Here is a 21226-nt window from a genome sequence, read left to right as displayed (position 1 = left end):
TTAAGCATTCAAATAGAGCAACTCACTGTATTGTTACTGTAAGCTACTAAAGGTTAAGTTAAATCTAGGTTTGACAATTAAGAAGCAACTGAGCAATTGGTTAATATTGAAAGATATCGGTATTGGAATCATTATTAAAACTGTTTTCATTATGGGTAATTCCAGCTTTGAGGCCAATGTTTAAATCACATGTGTGCGTAATGTTAAGATATTGCTCACAAACAAAGCCTGGTGCGCTATTAAGTAATCCAGGGGCCATAATAATACCGATTCTTAGTGAAAAATTATCAACTTCCTGAAAAAATATTTAGCTATGAATATTTTGATTAGTCTTTTTTCATAAAATTCATTCATATATGCGGTTGTTGTTTTTTGTTGTTGTTTTTTTACTTATGGACATACTTTGGTTAAAAACATTTTTTAGATTTCTTTGTGTTCAACTTAAAAGAACAACAACAGTTTTACACGAAGCTGAAATTTTTCACTCAGATTCTTTATGTATATACCGTTACGGCCTCAGGTCATGATCATGTGATTTGACAGGGTAGTTAATTGATAAAGTAATTGTGATATAAATGTAAATATAGAAACTGCCCACTGCCTAGTTCGTGTCTATACGTTAACATCTCATCCTTATACATGGCCACTAAACGCCAGCTCCACCACAAAGAAAATGAGCTGTCGACATTTCCGTGGCGCAGCTATGCATTGTGTTTACTTCCACACACGTGAGTATGAATTATATGATTGGAAAAATAAAATTCTGTATCATATATATGCAAATAATCTTACTGCAATATTTAGGATATTTTGTGGGTTATTTTAAGAATCAATTGAAAGGCTTACAGATCCAGGTATAACCCAATAGAGTAAATAATAACTTTATGTTTATCACTCCGATGTGATATTCATAAAAGTTTAATGCACCAGTCAATTGTTACCACGCCCCCCCCCCCCAAGGTCCGGGAAATAGCGGGGACTAACTTTCGGTCCAGCCAAGCCCGGGTAAAATCCCCGCCCTGCGGGGACGAACTGCTGGTAAACTCCCCACCAAATGCCCCGCGCCCCAGGGACCCTAGGTAAGGCCAATTCCCCGCTATTTTTTGGCGCGAACACAAAACCACCGCATTCACCCGGCACTGTGGGGCCACCATGGAAGGTAAAAACACGGCCCATTTCCCGGGTATCCCCGTTATACCCATAGTGCATACGCATGTATAACAAACATAAACTTTGAGTGATAAACCTTGAACTACTTACTAAATAATGCATTGATGGACATATTAATTCCTGATAACAATCTTGCTATCAGGAATTAATAACTGTATCCATGTATTTAGTGACTGAAAGCCCACACATTAAATGACTGGTGGGTCCTAAAAGATGTATAGTGACCAACTATCGTCTCATAAGGTAGAAATACCATGTTCTTTCAAATTAAACACAGTATCCTTCATAAGAACCATTGTTTTCGATATTTATTCATCCTTTACGGTGGTACATCTTATTTGGGAGTAAGAGTGCATCTTTAATCACTCCGATGTGATTTCATAAGATCTGACGGCCCAAAATGTATGGGCACGTTTGACAGGCGCAGATAATATGTAAATACTTATCATCGAAATCGTCTCTACAAATATACAATTTAATATCATGCAGGTGAATAAATCAAAAATTATTTATGACTTTTAACTGTTAAAGATTTCAAGTGGAACTAATAGAGCAATGTACTATAAACTTGGATAAAAAGTCAAATTAAAACTTTTTATTGCCTGTAATAGGAACACACGTGTTTCAGTGGTGTTTGTTTAAAGTATCTTTACAAGTCTTGCATATCAAATAGTTTAAAAGCAAGGGAAGGAACTGTTTGTGCAATGTTTAAAATCCCATGTCCTATCTAAAATTACAACTCACAAGAGTTTAAAGACTGCGGAGTATAGTTTTGCGGTGCATCTCTGGATACGCAATTATTTGGAGTGATCTAAGACACCCTGGATATGAGCGGCAAGTAAGTGCACATTGACCTAGGCACTGGGTTTATTTTGTTAGTAAAATACATGTACAACCGGAATTATTAGGAATTATTATCATTATTAAATTGCCTTAGGAATTATTATTATTATTAAATTGCCTTAGGAATTATTATTATTATTAAATTAAATTATAGACAGTAAGACGCGCGTTATATAAGGGGTGTGCTTCATTATATGGATCGCTGTGATCAAGCTATTTTTCTAGAAAATATGTAAAAAGATACCATGAATGAAAACAACAGCGTATGGTGGTCCAGGATTATCGCTTTTTACATGTATTCCATTTTGTTTGTTTTACTTAAAGATGCACTTTTACTCCCAAATAAGATGCACCACAATTAACATATATAAATATCCTATATTTTAATTTACCCAAAATGAATAAATTTCGAAAATAGTGGTTATTATGAAGGATGCTGTATTTAATTTGAAGAAAGGTGCAGAAAACACGGTATTTCTACCTTATGAGACGACAGTTGATCACCCTTTTAGCACTCATTTAATATTTGTGCGTTTTCAGCTATTAAATACACGGTTACAATCTTGTTATCAGTGATAAATATTTTCCATAAATGCATTATTTAGTAAGAAGTTTTATCACTCAAATTTTTTAGACATGAGTAAGTATTGATTTATTAATAAGAGTGTCACATAAAGTGCCGGTAAAGTATTTTTAAGCAAATAATGTATTGAACATGCCTTTGTGTTGTTGTTGTTTTCGATTTATTTTTTGCTTCTTTTGGCACACTCTTTCTTCCGAGTGAACAGCCCTTTTTTGACTACTACTAGCCAACATGTTCCTGGTGAAGGCACCCATACCACTTGAAGTATATTTAAAGCATACATATTTAGGATCAGGGGTAGGGGAAAACACGTCTCGAGATACGCCCCCAAGTAACGCACCCTCTAACGTCAAATCCTGGGATCTGTTCCTGATATCATCATTGAATTTTGTATCACAACTATCATCGTGTTGTTCATCCTCTTATGATTTATTCCTCATCATCAGCAGCAGCAGTAGCAGCAGCACCACCACCACTACTACTACACCAACACAACCCCCATCATCATTATTATCAAGATCGTTCATTATTGAAGATTTAGCTTTATCTGTGCTGATAAAAATGTATATTTGGTCGTGCACACTAAAACTTCAATGGGTGTAGAACTTAATTCAGTAATATAAATGTAGACAAGGTTAAAACATGTCATAGAACAGAACATATTTTTTAAGTCCCAGCTATGAATAAACGAGGAGCGGTTATACAAATATAACTACAGAGGTATTTAAGTGTTTAAGTTTCACGTTAAGTTTATTATCTAACAACTATATATGGTTTTTAAATAAACTTATAGAATATCACGCACATCAAGCCTTTTATCTTACTTACACTCCAGAAAAGAAAATGTTATTATGAATCTAGCTGTTCATGTGCTCCTTCTTACGCAGCATGTCAGACAAAAAACAACCTTGTATATACAAAACAAAATTAAGGTATGTCATCCACCACGAGGAGAAAAGTTTACATGCATGCACTATATAGTGTATTTGGTTTTATACATTCTGAATCAGTAACCAAATTTAAAGCCCCTTTCAACTAAACTACTGTTATACTGTCGAACCTTGTTGGCTCGAACTTGCTTGGCCCGAATTCCTCGATGGCTCGAACTAGATGTAAAGGACCGATATCTTTAAACTGAAGGTAAACAATCCCGCCTGGCTCGATTTTTCCGAGGCTCGAGGTATTTTCGCCGCTCCCAACGGGGTTCGACAGTTATGGGCCACCACGCAGGCACCAAACTTCAACACAATGGTTCATGTGACATGCCTGGACGAAACATTTTGTCATACAAATGTTTCTATTTAAAATCTTAAACATATACTGTCGTCTGGAACCAGCCCGCTCGCAGATTTAAGGCCACTTGTTTTATTGTCTTTAATTTACAACGACTGTTAAACAAGTTATTGTTTTCCAGACCGGGAGTCGAGCCCGGGAGCTTGTGCGCCAACCACTACTCTAACTTAATGCTGGGTTCACACTACGACGTTTACCGACGTTTGGACAAACGTCCATATCCGCTAGTAAAAGTCGTTAATTTTATAGTTGAGGCTCGTTGGTTGAAGTTTGGCTCCGTTTGAAAACGTACCTGACTGCTTGATTAGGTTATACAGAATTTACATAATTGTGACTCCGTTTTAAAAATGTGTTGTCACGTTGGACGTTGTTGGAAACTGGCTAGCGTCAGACTTAGTTAGGATCCGTTGTCCGTTCATCACTTAAGTAACGGGTTCGCTGTGGAAAGGTCGCCTACGCTAGCCTCTTGTGTTATCATTGTGTCCATTGCGTCGGGTACCCGTTGGCCTAAGCTGGACAAGCGTTCGGTTGAGGGTCCCACCGCCTGCGTCTCAGTCGACGTTTTCCAATGGAGCCGGACAACCAATAATAATGCATAATTTAAAAAAATAATCACGTTTTGTTCCTGGACATATTCAATTCTATCACGCAATTATCGTTGCTGTCGCCGTTGTCTGTTGTCTGAGTGAAAACGGTTTATAAGGAATTCCCTTCCAGAATGTTTATAAGTTGCAATCATCATAAAACATGGTTATTTAACCTCCAACGAAAAAAACTATTTTAATATGAGGTCACCATGCCCCAGATGTAAACACTAAATCTTAAGGTCGTTATGTTCCGCCAAAATCTGGTTTATAGCGAAGTTCTGGATTTAACCTGAAAGCAGAGGTGATAGTTTTTTACTTCTTTACATATATGATGTATCTTAAATTAAAGCTGCACCCTCACAGATTAAACGTTTTGACACCTTTTTTTATTATTTTTTTTTGTCTTAAAACGAGCCATTTTTTGGCGAAAATCCACGGAAAACAGTAATATAAGACTGCTGACAAAAAAATAGATCGCAGATTTTATATTAAACTTTAAAAAATAATGTTTTACGCATTTTTCTTAAACCGTAACGATTTAAGCCATAATACATTAGTTTTCGAACGGAAATATGAAAATCTACGATCTGATTTTTTGTCAGCAGTCTTATATCATTGGAAATCATTTTAAAATGCATCTACGCCTCTTTTACCCTACTTTCGGCATGAATAATATTAGCGGTTCAAACCCATGTTGTAGGGATTGGAAACATTCTAGAATTTAACTACGGACATTCATGCTCTAGAAGTGAGTTTAAACGCCTAGTTTAAGGAATGTTTGGCATGATAATCCTCTGCTGTGCATCTCCTGCTAATTGCACTGGTGTCACATAAGAGGCCAATTCCCTGTGTATTTGTTTATTGGCTAAGGGCCAGTTAGGGTCCATTTCTAAAATAAAACCTCCAAGACTGCATATCAGGATACTCAGATCAGAGATCTGATAAGAGGGATCAAGGCAAGTAGATTAAGGTCAATATAATGGGGGGGGGGGGGGGGGGGGGGGGGCACTAATAGAAGGCTTAAACTAGGCTTTTAAGGTATTTGTTGTATATACATTTACATGCATATTTGTAATCAGATTATTTACCGTTCTCTAATTACATTTTTCAAGAGGAACGATCATAATTCTGGAGTAAAACATAGTTTTAAATATGTAATGTTTTAATTTCTTCTTTAAGCATATCAAAAGCGCGGGCATGGACCATCGTCACCGTGCTTCTATGTGCCGCTTTAGTCGGTATCGGCCTCGGTTTGGGACTTGGACTCAGGAAGTCCGACAGTCCACCGCCCCCGCCGTCGTACACGGAGCAGCCGGGAGTGACATTACCGACTCCGTCGCCGCTCTACAACCCGCCGTCCGATTCTCCGGAAGGAAAGTATCGTTTTGCGGCCGTCGCCGCCGACAACGATGAGTGCTCGAAGATCGGAAAGTAAGAATTTACCATTTCCGTTATGCTACAGTTGAACCCCGTGGGCTCGATTTTCCCGATATCCGACTGGCGAATATACGAATTAAAGTAAATTAAAACAGTGTTTGTCACAAAGATACATATGTGTACACGCATAAAGAAACATTTGGCGATTAATTTTCCCATATGTGACCTTTAAAACCATACATATAGACATAATCTGAATCCCCAACTACTGACTGGTTTGCAGTTGAACATTCGCGAATAATTGACTGGAAATGGTCGAATATCCGACTGGCGAATATACCAATAAAAGTGAATTAAAATAGTGTTTGTCGAATCCCCAACTGGCAACTAGCAGGTAGTTGAATATTCGAATCCCCAACTGGCAACTGGTAAGTAGTTGATTATTCGAATCCCCAACTACCAACTACCAACTACCTTCCAACTTTACCGTCATCTTTTCAATCGGTTTTTCGGTGCTTTGATTAGATAGCATACGTAAGACAAATTTTATGAACTTACACGTTTTAATTCTTTATGGAAAAATAATTTTATTTTTACAAGCAACTTTAGCAATAATACTCTTTAAAATGCAGAGCTTATTAGATGGTCGTTTTCCCGCGGTGAGGACAAACATGTGGTCAGTTAATGTATGTAGAAACTATGTTTAGAATATAGGTCAGGTAATGTAGTTGAAACTATTTTTAGACTATCGGAACTAGTCTGTTTTTATGAATTAGAATATGATTGTACTTTTTAAAGTTTATTGATAAATTTAATGTTATTAATGTTTTATGTAAGTATATATAGCTGTGCAGAAATAGTACTAGTGCTGTTATAAATGCTTCGTACTCTTTGGATGTTAAACAAGTTTAATCCGAACTACTTTGCTTCACCAAACGTATGCATGACTCACTGTCGTATCAGGGCATGTGTGCTTATATAAATTGAAAGCCTAATGTCTAAAACTATGCCAAGAATATACCGGAACGAAGCTTTTATACAAAAAAGAAAAACATCTCATTAGAAATATAAACGCCTAAAATCATAGAATGAATAGTATCTTGTTATTGTGTAGCAGGTAAATTACAATGTATAGTATTTGAAGCATTAGCAATGCGAAACCTGAGATACAACTATTTTAACACTAAGACAATAATTATATTTGTTTCTTATCTCATAAAAGTCAAATAAAAAATCAACATTACAAATAAGCGGTTGCTTGCGGTCGGTAATAATTTCTGAAATATCATGGGCTAAACTAGAGTGAATATCAATAATGTATGTTATCTTCCTACCAGAGCCTCCATTATCTTGACCCTCATTAATCTGATAAATATAACGATTTAAAAATAGTTATATTCTGCTAAAAATAAAACGACGGGATACATATTTACAGCGCGGAAATAGCCGAACAAGCAAAAACTCATACTAGGACTGCAACACGACCAATCTATTTGTATGGTTTCGATGTCATTCTGCTAAAGATAGAGCGCATTGAGACAAAAAAATGGGTTGAAACAACATGAATAGAAGTAGTTCTTTGGAGTTTGTGGTCTTAAGACTACCTGCGCGCATGCGCAGATAGTCTAAAAACGCAACGAAATTATGGCAAATACTTATCCTTTAAGCCAACTTGATTTTTGAGCCTGATCCGTCAGTCTAAACAGTAAAGGGATATGTAAGGTAAACGTGTAGTAGTTTTGTAAAGCTTTTACTGGTTAACCGGTTGAAAGAAAGTATAGTTTTGGCTTCCCTTTAATGTTATAAAAGGTTGTTTACAAAGGGAGTAGAAGTAGGAAGTGCAATTTCTTAACAAAATTGCACTGGACCCCTCGGCTCGTGTCTCTCGTGTCAGGAAAGTTTTTGGATAATGGCATCAAAAGTCCCAAGTAGTGTCTTGCAGTACATCTAGAATGTAAAATCTGTCGAAAAATGATTTCAATTATTTTGTTAAGATTCGGGGTGGGTGGGGTGTGTCGAAAGCAAATCCGAGTTTGTGTATACGCTCACCTCTTCGTGCGTCTGATTTCAAAACGCATTCAAAATTCATCAGATAGCCTCTGACGAAAAAAACACACACGCTAAATTTCCATTAAGTATTGATTTATATAGTGGGTTATTAAGCTTATGCGCGCTAGGTATTATAGAGCCATTCGCGCCAAACACTAGGACAGATCCGCCGACGTATGCCGATTTAATAAAAAAGCAATATCTATATATATTACTATATATATATTACTTAGTTATAGACTGGAGTTCATGTTGCTGTATTCTATAGTGAGGTAATGGCGGTACAGGGTGGGACAGCAGTGGACGCGGCGGTGGCGGCCATCTTGTGCGTCGGCGTCCATAATATGATGAGTTGCGGCATCGGCGGTGGTCACTTCCTCACCTACTATAACAGGCTAGTTTCCTTATGTTTGTGAGTTTATTGTAGCTCGTCTGTTGTTGTTGTTTGAAGAAAGAAATCTCGAATTATTGTCCCAATCTCGTGTAATGGCATCAGAAGGTCGAGACGCCCAAATGTAAGCCATAACTAAAAGCGTTCAAGATATCCAGATGAACTTGACTCAGTACACGTTTTAACGGAGACAATTTGAATAAAGTCGATACTATTACGAATATGAGAAGCAAACCCCAGTATCCGTTACTTTACCTATTTGTCTTGGGTTAAGTTCCTTTACTGGGCTGAAGAAGTGACGAACGTTTGCCCGCAATTAAAGTTTTGTTTTTTAAGTTAAAACACTCTGACGCCGAGTTGTTTTCTTTTATCATGGCAATGAAACATTGGTGAAGACAATCAACAACAACTACAACAACAACAACAACAGCAACAACAACTATTACGTGTAGTATAATGTTGTCCACGAATGCGTGTCACTAGCATTACCATGATGAATACACTTCTACAGATCCTCCGGCAACGTTTTCTCGGTAATCGCCCGAGAACAGGCGCCGTCGGGAGCCGACCGTGACATGTTCACCGCCGACAAGAACACGTCTTCTACTGCAGGTATAGCTTTTACATCGGATTGTTTTACAATGAAAGTTAATATTATACAAATATATATCGAGAATGAAAACGTCTTCTTGAACTGTCCAGCTTCCTCTTGTTCTATTTGTTCTTCTTGTTTTTGTACTTGTTCTTGTTCTCCTTGTTATTCTTGTTCTTGTTCTCCTTCTTGTTCTTCTTCTTCTTCTTCCCTTTTTACAAAATAATTAACGTATTTTTTTTTTATTTATTATGTGTCATTTTTATTTAATCAACGGCTTTCCCGTGCCCGCTGACGTTTTTTGGAGGTATCTGTATCTTCTAAACCAAGAAAGAAAATACACCAGCATATCTAATGATGTTATCGGAAGTGTAAAGAACATGAATTCATTGTTTTTATTTCACAAAAATGAACTTAGATTCTAGTTTGAATCATACCTGTATTTCATCGTAATGTATGTCATTGTACATGTATGTAATAAAAGCCTTGCGTTTAACGGTCTCTGTAAAGAAACAGAGCGAGTATAGCTATTTTTGCTTGAATTAGCGGTTGATTTGGGTGATGCGAGATGTTCATCTCTGCATTCGACGCTGATAATTTCCAGGATACTGCCGATACTTGCGTCCGTCCGTCCGTTATTGTTTCAGGGTCTGATGCCATTCGCCGAAGAGTTTACCATCCTTTGTTCATTGGCGGCTATATCTTCTTTGTAATCTCGAATATAACACGTCGGTTTGTTCATATGTTTCAGAAAGTAATACCAATCGGTGTAGTCACTATGCACAGTCATCATACGGCTAAATGGTTTGTTTCTAAGTCGCGAAAACGTAAAGAGACGGTTACACAAGAATTTACGTCATAACTCTAAATCGCGTACATGAATATGTATCTTACGGTAAAATGATCTTTTAAATGCATGTAAACAGGTAATGCTCAGTGACGTAAATTCTGACGTCTGTGGTTCTAACGATCAAGTTAGATAGGTCTTTTATTTTTTCTTAAATTATTAAGATATCTATGATTTATGGTAATGAAATAGACAAAGTGAAACAAACAGAAGTGATCAAAGGCTTATGTAAAGCAGAAACAGAAAACCCCTTGGAGATACGTTCTGGCGACCAAAAAGCCCCCAATCTGTCCGCCGTTTGCAGAATTAGGCTGTAAAAATACGAGTAACGACGACTGGACAGTTAAGGGCGCAATGAAACTTAACGGAAAACATCGAAACGTGACGAATGTATTGTTAGGCGCAATGTTCTAGATTAGAAAGTTATGCACTATATATATATATATATATATATATATATATCCGTTCTTTTCCGAGTATTGCCGAGGCGTAAGTTTATGAAAAGTAAGTGCAAATACATTCGGAACTCCTCGGCTATTTTTATCGAAAACAACCTCGGATGAATACCGGTACATCAGTTGAATTAGTTCGTAATTTTTTTAATTATATCATTAATTAAATGTAGTGTTTTAGAGTTGTATTTATTGATCTAAGTTTATATTGATTGTCAGTTAAGTGTATTATTGCAAACATAATTAAGATTCTTAAGAGTTAAGTTATAAAGTTTAACTGCTAAATCAAATTACTACGCGATTTACTTGCAGCGGACTTAAACGTACCACTTTTTGAGTATGTAAACCGTCCAAATACATCCGAGGTTGTTTCCGATCAAAATCGAATGGTAAAAACAGCAACTATTCCATATTTTCGCTTTATTCCTTTAGGTGGATTGGCGATCGGTATACCGGGAGAAATAAAGGGTCTATATAAGGCGTGGGAGCTGGGTGGACGGTTGCCATGGAAACAAGTTTTACAGCCAGCTGTTAGGCTGTGTAAAGAGGGATTTAAAGTTGGACACGCTCTTGCTGTTGCAATAAGTGAGAGTTCAGGCAGATTCTTTCCGGATTATCCAAATTTGAGGTATGAATATTGTTCATAAATTGATATCATCTATGCGTTCCAAGTTTTATATAATATAATTACATTTTATTCGTTCAGTGTTGCATACGCTTTAAACATATTTTTTATGACAGCAACCTACTGACTAACCCAGCGACCAACTCCCATTACAAGGAAGGCGATATTATGAAGGCCCCTAAACTAGGCAAGACCCTCGAGACGATTGCGGAAGAGGGGCCGGACGCCTTCTATACTGGGAGCCTCTCGCAGGATATCGTTGCTGATATACGGGAAGCAGGTACGGGGTATCAGGGGTTAAAAAGTTTTGCTTTTATTTAGAATCATTAGCCGTCATTTCAACCAAATGAAAAATCGCCTATCGGCCAACGATAAGTACCACGCTTTTAAAATCGTTGTAAGAGTTGTAGTTTTACAACTTAACATACATGACGTCATAATGTGTTTCCCCGTCTGCTGAAACAATCTACGATATTCAGAACATAGTAGGTAAACATTCGGAACACCACGTGATAAATTGCGTCATAAATGCTACGTCGGAAGGCAATATTTTGCTTCCAATGAGACTTTAAATAAAGATAACTTTACGATTTCTTCACCATTTGAAATGAAACATAGCGCAGTCTACGCCGCTTACGGGCCCCGCCTTCGGTCTTTTACCAGAGTTTGATTGAGAGTTTAGTTTCTTAAAACACTTCGAATAATCTTTCTAGATACTAATCTCAAATAGTATTTCTTATTTTACTCGCCATTTTGTAGCATCCCTGGCACCATTTATGTACTTTGTTTTTTTGTTTTCTTGTACATCGCCACACTGCTTATCAGCAGATAGGGCGATATTGAGCTGAATCCTGGTCCTTCGACAAACTCCGATAGCTTGAACTCCTCATTCGATTCTTATGCAGCACTAACCAATAGTGGTCTGAGCGTCATGAATCTGAACATACAAAGTCTGAAACCAAAACTTGACATTCTAACAGTAGCACAACCGTACGATATTCTTGTCCTTACTGAAACATGGCTATCAAATAAAATATCAGACGAAGATGTCGAACTCCCAAACTTTAAAAACCCATTTCGTTGTGCCAGAAACGATCGCCGTGGTGGAGGTGTCGCAATTCATGTCCGAGATACTCTGCATGCAATTCAACGAAATGATCTTGAAGTTAATAGTGTCGAAGCGGTTTGGGTTGAAATATATGTATGCCAGTGCATATTACTTGTGGGTGGAATCTATCGACCCCCTAACTCAAACAACACACAGTGGCTTAACATGGAACATTCACTCGACCAAGCTTTCAATCAGCATGATGACAACATACTTGTAGCAGGCGATTTTTACATTAACATTAGCTTAAATCCGTCAAATAAAATGAGTAGATTGATAGACTCCCTAAATTCTGAACAGCTCATTAACTCACCAACTCACTTCACCGAGCACTCTAGTTCACTTAATGACCTCATGTTCATTAAACATTCTAATCAAGTTATTTCAAGTTTCGTCGCAGATCTTTTTGAATAAATCTTGTCTGGTTTCACTGTCCGGCTGTTGCTATATTAAAATTCACAAAACTTAAGCAGACTTACTTTCTGTGCCAAATATGGTTATATGACAAAGGTGATTATGTAAAATATAAAGATAAACTCAGATCCACCGATTCGTCGTTCATCGAAAACAATCAAAATCTAGATGCTACCGCAGACACAATCGCTAACTCAATCTTAAAATCAGCCTCTGAGAGCATTCCAAATAAAAACGTTACTATTTGTCAAGGCGACTTCCCTTGGATAAACAAAGAGTTAAACAACGAATCAGAAAACGTAATAAATTACACCGAAAAACTAAACTTTCATATAAAGTACTGACTTGGGAACAATTCAGAAACTATCGCAACGAAACAACAAATATAATTCGAAAAAATTAAAGGAATACGGACATAAAATAATAAACAAAATTAACTCTGATAACATAACAACTAAATTATGGTTCAAATTAGCTAAACAACTAACTCTAAAAATCATCTTCACCAACTCCAACTCTTATTGATAGAACAATTAAGGTAGAGTCCGATGAAGAAGAGGCAGACCTTCTAAACTCGTACTTTAGCAAACAATCAACCATAAAACTCCAGGAACACCCCTTTTTTACAGTTGAGAACGTTCCATCCCCTTTCCTCTCAGAATTGTTTTTGACAAGTCAGGACGTTAGAGATGCAATTTTCTGTATTGATCCTAGTAAAACCAATGGTCCTGACACGATTAGTCCTAAAATTATTAAAGAGGGCAAAGACGAACTTGCTGTACCCCTCTTGAATTATTTTAACAAATTGTTGGCAAACTCTACTTTCCCTTCCTCATGGAAGCTGGCGAACGTTTGCCCCATTTTCAAAAAATCTGATCCATCTAGTCCCTGCACTTATAGACCAATATCACTTCTAAGTTGTATTGGCAAACTCAGGAGCGCTGCATCCACAAATACCTCTTCAACTACGTCATCTCGAATATAATACTTACATCCTTCCAATCTAGTTTCATCAAAGGCGATTCTAGCATCAACCAATTAGCTTTCTTTTACAACGACGTCAGCAAAGCCTTATATGAAGTACAGGCTGTCCTGTGTGACGTATCAAAGGCGTTCGACCGAGTTTGGCATCATGCCCTTGTTCTTATTAGCTGTCATCCATCGGTATCAGTGGTTCACTTCTTCATTGGTTTTCCTCTTATCTTTCTGACCGCAAACAACGGGTAGTCTTATCCAACTCTGTTTCAGAAATCCTCACTATCAACGCAGGTGTTCCTCAAGGATTTATCCTTGGGCCTTTGCTCTTTCTTATATTCATTAATGACATGATTCTTGCTTACAGGAAACGAGGAAGTATTTCTGAGAAAATTGTGGACTCGTGCGATACAATTTATTCAGTCGCATTAATCAAATAATTGTCATGCGAAAATAATTGGAGTTATGTTATAAATAAAGTAGCACTGGTATATTATCATTCACTTGCAATAAACCATTGGTAATACTGAGTTCTGTATTATTAATAAAAACAAAATTAATGTAACAAAAGTGTTAATGTCTGTTTATATAGTTTGTACCTATTATAACCTGTATTATAATCTAAACAATAACAGTGAAAAAATTCCGCAACGTACTCATATACTTGTACTCAAATGTCACTCAGCACTGTATGTTTGAGAGCAGTCCGCCCTCAATCGGGTTCACAGTTCCAGTAACCATGCTGGAACAATCGCTCAGGAGATACATGATGGGTTGCACTACCTCGGAGACTTCAGCAAACCGCCCGAGCGGCGTATGACTCCGGAGGAGATCACCTTTTTCCGGTGGGTGGGTCCAAAACTCGCGACCCATGTCCGTCAACGCGACCGTAGGATTGACGGAATTCACTCGTATTTTCTTCGGTCCTAGCTCCAACGCAAACTGTTTGGTCATCATATCCAGAGCGGCTTTTGACAAATTATACGGCATACATTCCCGCATGGGATTGAGTCCGTTTATGCTTGAAACATTCACAATGGAGCCTCCTTTGCCTGCAGCAGCCATCTTCTTTCCGACAGCCTGGGTCACATTAATCGCGGCCATGATGTTAACTTCGAATGTCTTGTCAATCAGCTCTTTGCTTACCTCCAAAGACGGAGTCCACTCGTACGAAACACCCGCGTTGTTAACAAGACCGTCCATTGGCGGAAGTGGTTCCAACACCGCGCGGGTAGCATCCCAGTCGCGTAAATTGGCCACAATCGGGCGTACATCTTCGCCACATTCTTGCTTTAAAGCTTCCAGTAGTTCGCCGTTGGTAGCAAGTGCATAAACTATTGCTCCGCTCCTCACAAGAGCCACAGAGAGCTCCCGACCAATCCCACGAGAGGCACCAGTCACAAGAACGGATTTCCCTTTGAAATCAAAAGACATTTTGTTTCAAGAATTTAGAGCTATTTACTTCACCAGTCCAATTGAACGAGTGAAAATTGTTTGAACTATGATATCAGTACGATGTCAATAAGTATGATATAAAATGTACAGTTGACACTGTTTCGCACAACTATCCTTGTTTTATCAGCAATGTTTTGCCTTGACCTTATCTTATATACAAATTGCAGTTGATGGCCTTGATATGGGCCTTCCTCAGTGCAAAAAAGGGGAAGGCCGAAAATTAAATCGTCTTAGAGGCCTGGTTTTAAGAATATTTGGCTTGACAATCCCCTGCTGTGCATCTCCCGCTAATTGCACTGATGTCACAGTAGGGGCCAATTTCCTGTGTATTTGTTTATTGGCGCAGGGCCATTTAGGGTCCATTTCTATGATAAAACCGCACGGCACGGCAGGATATTCAAATCGGAGATCTGATAAGACAATTAGGCAATTAGATTAAGATCAATACACAGAGGTTGTGTACAAAAACGTTTTTTTTATTGAGGGTCACTTATAGATGGATTAAACTAGGCCTTTATGAGTTCATGTTATATTTAGTTTTCAACAACAGCCTTTTTCGGGAGTAAACCAAACATCCTTTGCGACATGTTTCGGGGTAACAAGGACGAAATTCTACGAAAGAAGATTTTGCCAGAATTTGGAGCAAAAAGCATTTTCATTTCTTTTTGGAGAAAGTCTATCGACAAAAAAACTAGGTTTGTGTGTCAAAATGGCCTATAGTCTAGACTTCCTATTCAACAAAGTTTTGTGAGAGTTGATGATATCTTTTCAAATAGGAAAAATTGTTAATATTATAATTAATTGTAGTGGATTAAACTCAGTCAGTGGAATAAGTACATCGAAACATGAATGTTTATCACACCATACTACTATTTCCACTGACTGTCCGTTATTTAAACAATGACTGTTCATTGTTTAACTATTACAATTAGATTTATTCCTTGAATAATGAAGAGTTTGTAGAATTAAAATACGGTACACACTCCAATAACCCATATAGGGTACAAAAAGAACAATGGATGGCATCACATACATGTTTTGAATATGGTTAAATTAATATCTGTAATCCCATTTTGGGTAGACAATGACTACGAAATGTATAATATAAAATAAGAGCCATCCGAACAGCATCGTTTTAAGAGCAGTTTAGCGTCTAATCTCACACTTATCCGCATTGCCTCTTGTCTAGATATAAGCTTTAATCCTGATTCTTTAAGTGACACTGTTATCAATACATATACATGTATAACAAACATAAATTATAAGTGATACAACTTTAACTACTTACTAAATTATGCATTTATGGAAATATATAAATTACAGTTAACAAGATTGTAACCATGTATTTAATAGCTGGAGATGCAAATCTATTAAATGATTGGTGAATGCTAAAATATTTACCGTGACCTACTATATTCTCATAAGGATGAAATACCGTGTTTTCTTCACCTTTCAAATTAAACTCTGTATTCTTCATAATAACCGTTGCTTTCGACATTTATTCATCTTCTCTGGTATATCTAAGCAGTTGTATTAATTATGGTAAAACTGATTTTGGGAGTAATAGTGCATCTTTAATTTGTGCTCAAGGTGGCATCATAACGGCAGAAGATCTTGCTAACTATACCGCGCTGGTAGAAGAGCCGCTCAAATTCCGGCTAGATTCGGGTCACATGGTCTACTCTCCGCGACCACCCTCCAGTGGGGCCGTCTACATGTTCATTCTCAACATACTTAATGGTCAGTTGATTCCGAAAAAAATTGATCATTAAGAATGCCTATTGTGAATTTTGATGGATGTTAAACACGCCTGAAGTGTGATCTTAAAACTCGTCAAAAATGCTGTAGTATAAATGCCCAGTCATGGGTTCGACTTTTGATTTATGATTTTGAGGTTTTAACGAGGAAGCGGACAGGATTCTGTTATATATCGCTTTCCCGACATATAGTGTAAATTTAACGGTTATAAATCAGATCTCAACTAAATTCCAGGGTTCAATTTTTCTAACGACAGCGTATCAACCGTGCCAGAAGCGACGAAATCGTGGCACCGCATGGTTGAAGCGTTTAAACACGCCTACTCGTTGCGCACGCAACTTGGCGACAACCACGTGGGAACGCCTGCATTCCGAGAATATGTGAATGAGGTTAGGAATCCCGTTTCCAATTTAAGACAAATCACATGAACTATTTTTCGGCTACGGAACAACAAACCAGTCGAGATATACTGCATTCGTACTCTTATCTATTCGTTTTTTTTTCGTTTCGCACCAAAACCAATACGGTCGGGAAAATAATTTTGAAAAAAAAGTGAAATTCATTATTTATTTTTTTGTACTTTTCTGAAAATTAGACCCTCCGGTTTTGTAAACCAATTTATATAAAAGTAGTGGCCTTAATGGAACTATTTTATTTGTATAAAACAGCGTGTGTATACTACGTGAAAAATTACGCCACAAATGCTACTTCGGAATGCAACATTTTGCTTCGAATGATAACTTTAAACAAATATAACTTTTCTTTTTTTCTTCACCATTTTTAAATGAAACAAAGGGCAGTTTATGCCGCTTAAAAAGCCCCGCCTTTGTTTGATTACCTGTGTTTGATTAGGTGATTAGTTTCCTCAAACACTTCGACAAACCTGTTTCAAAACTAATGTTTTGGCAGTGCTACATCAGGCGGCAGTTTTGTGAAAGGTTTGTGGAAGTGTTTAAAGAAACTAATCTCTCAATCAAACACTAATACAAGATCGAAGGGCTATGTTAGCGGCGTAGACATTATCATATGTGGTTAGATATAATGAATAAATAATTAAGTTATCTTTGTTTAAAGTCTTCATTTGAAGCAAAATATTGCACTCCGACGTAACATTTATAACGTAATTTATCACGTGGTACACACACACTGAACAACCATCTTACCGGATTTGCTAAACAAGGATAAAACAAAATGTGCGAATACTTGCTACAGTTGAAAAAGTGGTCCTCAAACAGAACAAAAACAAACACGTTTTCGCATTCCAAATATTTTCAGCTAGTACGAAATATGACGGACGCAAGTTTCGGCGAAGCACGGCGTCAAATGATCAACGATAGCACCACGTTCGGGACGGACTATTACCAACCGATGTTCTCAAACGTATGGGACCATGGAACCTCCCATCTTTCCGTCGTAGGGCCGAACGGGGATGCTGTCTCCATCACCAGTACCGTTAATCTCTAGTAAGGTGAACTTTGTTAGAGGACAAGTCATTTGAGGCGTATCAGTCCGTAGATTGGGCATACAAAAATGTTTTCCGACCGACACAGAGCCTATTTACAGCCACCTGACCATGCTGACTATTGATTTTTTTATTTTGGTTATTACATTTTGATATATTACTGTACCGCCATAATGGGCTTATCATAATATTACGTTGACCTAGGTCAAAATGTGACGGTTTTAAGATTGAAAATGGTGTTCGAATTCACGCCTAAAAAAACAAACCTATCGACCTATATTTTGGGGGCAGTGAAAACAATTTTAATTTTCGCCTTAAGAGTGAGTGTTTGGCACAAAATTCGTTAGAGACCTGACGTTATGCACCGGTCATTTGTAACCACGGCCCCCAGGTCCACGCGTGGAAAGAATTAATATACAGTACATGTAGTTGCTCAAGATTGTTACCAACTTGTACATTGAATAGTAATGTGTACACCCATCCTACATGTATTTCAGTTTTGGTTCCAAAGTGGTCGGAAACCGTACGGGAATAGTGTTTAATAACGAAATGGACGATTTCTCAACGCCCGGCACTATTAACTATTTCGGCGTACCCGCCTCAGAGGCAAACTTTATTGAACCTTGGAAACGCCCCCTATCATCAATGTGCCCAAGTTTGGTGGTGAACAGCTCAGGTGATGTGCAGCTCGTGATTGGCGCTTCCGGTGGAACAAGGATTACCCCCGCAACAGCGTTTGTACGATACATGTATATGTAAATTGCTAATTTACAAAATTATGTCATAATGCCCATTCTGAAAATCATCAACTGTCATAATGCATCAACATAAGTTGAAGTGAATAAGTAAAGACGATATTTAAGCGTCCAGTCGTGTGCCTGTCAAACGACCTTTCACTCGCTGTAAAATATTGTGACGTCATTTAAATCAGCGTTGACACTTAAATTGCGCCTTTGCTGATGCAAACAATGTGCGTGGCTATATGCGCATGCAAATTTATAGAAAATTATTTAATCATGAAATGTCGTCTTCAGCAATAGGTAAAGGTACTTCACAAAAAGGGACTAACACGACGGGTAATTAATCAGTGTTTGTATACCACGTGATAAATTACGTCATAAATGTTACGTCGGAAGGCAACATTTTGCCTAAAATGAAGACTTAAATCAAAGATAACACCATTTTAAATGAAACAAAGGGCAGTCTATGCCGCTTAAAGAGCCCCGCATTTGTTTTATTACCGGCATTTGATAAAGTCATTAGTTTCATCAAACACTTCCACAAACCTGTTTCCAAAATCATGTTTTGACAGTGCTCCGTCAGACGGCCGTATTGTGCAAAGGTTTGTCGAAGTGTTTAAAGAAATTAAACTCCCAATCAAACTATGGTGAAAGACCGAAGGCGGTGCTCCGTAAGCGGCGTAGACTGCGCTTTGTTTCATTTAAAATGGTGAAGAAATAGTGAAGTTATCTTTTCTTTCAAATCAAAATATTGCCTTCCGACGTAGCATTTTTGACGCAATTTATCATGTGGTATACACACACTGTCATTGGAGCCATAACATTTTGTTTTGTTGGCACCACAACGCACAACGTTCAGAAAATCGAGCGTAGTGCAGCAAGTCTAACAAATAAAGTTCTAAAATTTGTAACGCGGCAACCTTTTGTCAATAAAAAAAGCCACACACATGTAAAGAAAATGCTTAAACCTAAGGTATGTGAACAATTCTCACGAAAATCCAGATTTTTACGTTGTCAAAACTAACGTCTGGCAAGTTATGCAAGTTCTAGACGATCAGATATTAAATTTTATTCAGAACTTTTACCTTTAAATTAGAACAACTCATGGCCATTCCTATGTGGAACTACATTCTCCATTTTTTTTTTAAATTTACTCGTACAAACCTCTAAAAATGAAAAATAAGAAACCATACTCACTGTTTACATCCATATTCCACTCATTGGCACTATGACTGAAGACGCGTTGGAGCATTTTCAACACATAATAAAATGTTATGGCTCAAATAATTACCCGGCATGACTAAGCATTTGAAAAATCTAGCGCCTCTGTTTGGCTGAACATGTAGGGCTAAATCTATAGTCTATATTCGAATAAACTTCAAGTAATATATTTTTAAGTTAAAATTACTTTTTTGTTCATGTTAGTGTTTTATTTCTTCTTATTCTTGTTTGTCTTGTCTTGCTTCAACGACGCCTTTGCAGCGCTACCTTGTATTCGTTTGGGTAAAAAAGTCATTTTTGTAAATCTTACTCACACAAACATGGATTTTATTTCAAAAGAGTTCATTTTGTGGTTTTCGCAAAACCACGACGTTAACGTGTATTGATATTAAATATGAAATTAGTACGACGTTAATGATTTGTCAAGCTGATTATCTTGTCCTATTTCAGGTGACGATCGGGACTCTACAGTGGGGGTGGGGAATCAAAGAGGCGATAGACTACCCTAGGGCTCACCACCAGCTCTTCCCACAAACCATCCAGATACAGAAAGGATTCCCGGAGGTATTTCTGAACAAATTATACTAAAAAAGGTTTTAATTTCGAAATAAATATTCGTTTAGGTGTGATATCGAAAATTATCTCACGGATTGATAACATAAGGCAATATTTTCACGAGCGGCGCAAACACAAATTTTAGCAAGATGTTGATTTCATTGCCGGAAATTCGAAAAGTCCGTAAACAAAAAGTTGTTACATTATGTCAAACCATCATAGTGAACGCGCGTACCAAAATTAGATTTTTCTGGGTTTCCACGCTAGGTGCTTTCGGCCCGTTTCTTACCAGTATCTTGCTTTTACCCACATTTCAGGCAGTGATAGATGGGTTACGGGCGATGGGACACAATATAACAATGGTAGACAGCGCTAACTGTGTGGTCCAGGGAATCCTTAGACGCGGGGATTACATAATGGCCAACTGTGACTACCGAAAAGATGGGGCACCGGACGGTTATTAACAACCGTTATCACGTTCTAGTTGGCTTATGTGATGAAGTTATTTAACAATAGTGATGTGATATCACGTATGCCATCAACAGCAGAAATAGCATTATTTGTGTTCTAACAACAGTGATACGTTATTTAAGGATTGATTCTTATTTTTTGTGCTTTCATGCAGTATGAACGCTCGGCCGCGATTTCGCATATCCATAAACCGCGCCAGCGGTTCTTGGAAAATATGCAAAATCGCGGCCGAGCGTTCATAATGCATGAACGCACAAA

At 37.6% G+C, this 21226-nt stretch overlaps 2 protein-coding genes across 2 annotated transcripts; one reads left to right on the top strand and one right to left on the bottom strand.

Moving 5' to 3' along the window:
* Positions 1-1750: 1750 nt before the first annotated feature.
* LOC128230251 (glutathione hydrolase 1 proenzyme-like) lies at positions 1751-21132 on the top strand. Its single transcript, XM_052942363.1, has 12 exons — positions 1751-2008; positions 5656-5907; positions 8171-8296; positions 8805-8905; positions 10617-10812; positions 10926-11089; positions 16352-16501; positions 16754-16908; positions 17795-17982; positions 18479-18719; positions 20393-20506; positions 20815-21132. Exons 1-12 carry the CDS (start codon positions 1998-2000, stop codon positions 20959-20961), a joined length of 1845 nt encoding a protein of 614 aa, XP_052798323.1. The 5' UTR covers positions 1751-1997; the 3' UTR covers positions 20962-21132.
* On the bottom strand, positions 13716-14799 carry LOC128230252 (D-erythrulose reductase-like). Its single transcript, XM_052942364.1, has one exon. It carries the CDS (start codon positions 14738-14740, stop codon positions 13988-13990), a length of 753 nt encoding a protein of 250 aa, XP_052798324.1. The 5' UTR covers positions 14741-14799; the 3' UTR covers positions 13716-13987.
* Positions 21133-21226: the final 94 nt, after the last annotated feature.

This window comes from Mya arenaria, chromosome 4 (assembly GCF_026914265.1).
Source record: "Mya arenaria isolate MELC-2E11 chromosome 4, ASM2691426v1".
Taxonomy (NCBI): Eukaryota; Metazoa; Mollusca; class Bivalvia; order Myida; family Myidae; genus Mya; species Mya arenaria.
Note: the sequence above shows the minus strand (reverse complement) of the source record. Positions and strands in the feature narration are given on the sequence as shown.

Excerpts from the sequence above, each read along its gene's own strand:
- LOC128230251 (XM_052942363.1), top strand. Across the intron at positions 11,090-16,351 it reads TGCTGATATACGGGAAGCAG|GTGGCATCATAACGGCAGAA; the intron begins GTACGGGGTATC and ends TTTGTGCTCAAG. Across the intron at positions 18,720-20,392 it reads TTACCCCCGCAACAGCGTTT|GTGACGATCGGGACTCTACA; the intron begins GTACGATACATG and ends GTCCTATTTCAG.
- LOC128230252 (XM_052942364.1), bottom strand. The coding sequence starts at position 14,740 with ATGTCTTTTGATTTCAAAGGGAAATCCGTTCTTGTGACTGGTGCCTCT.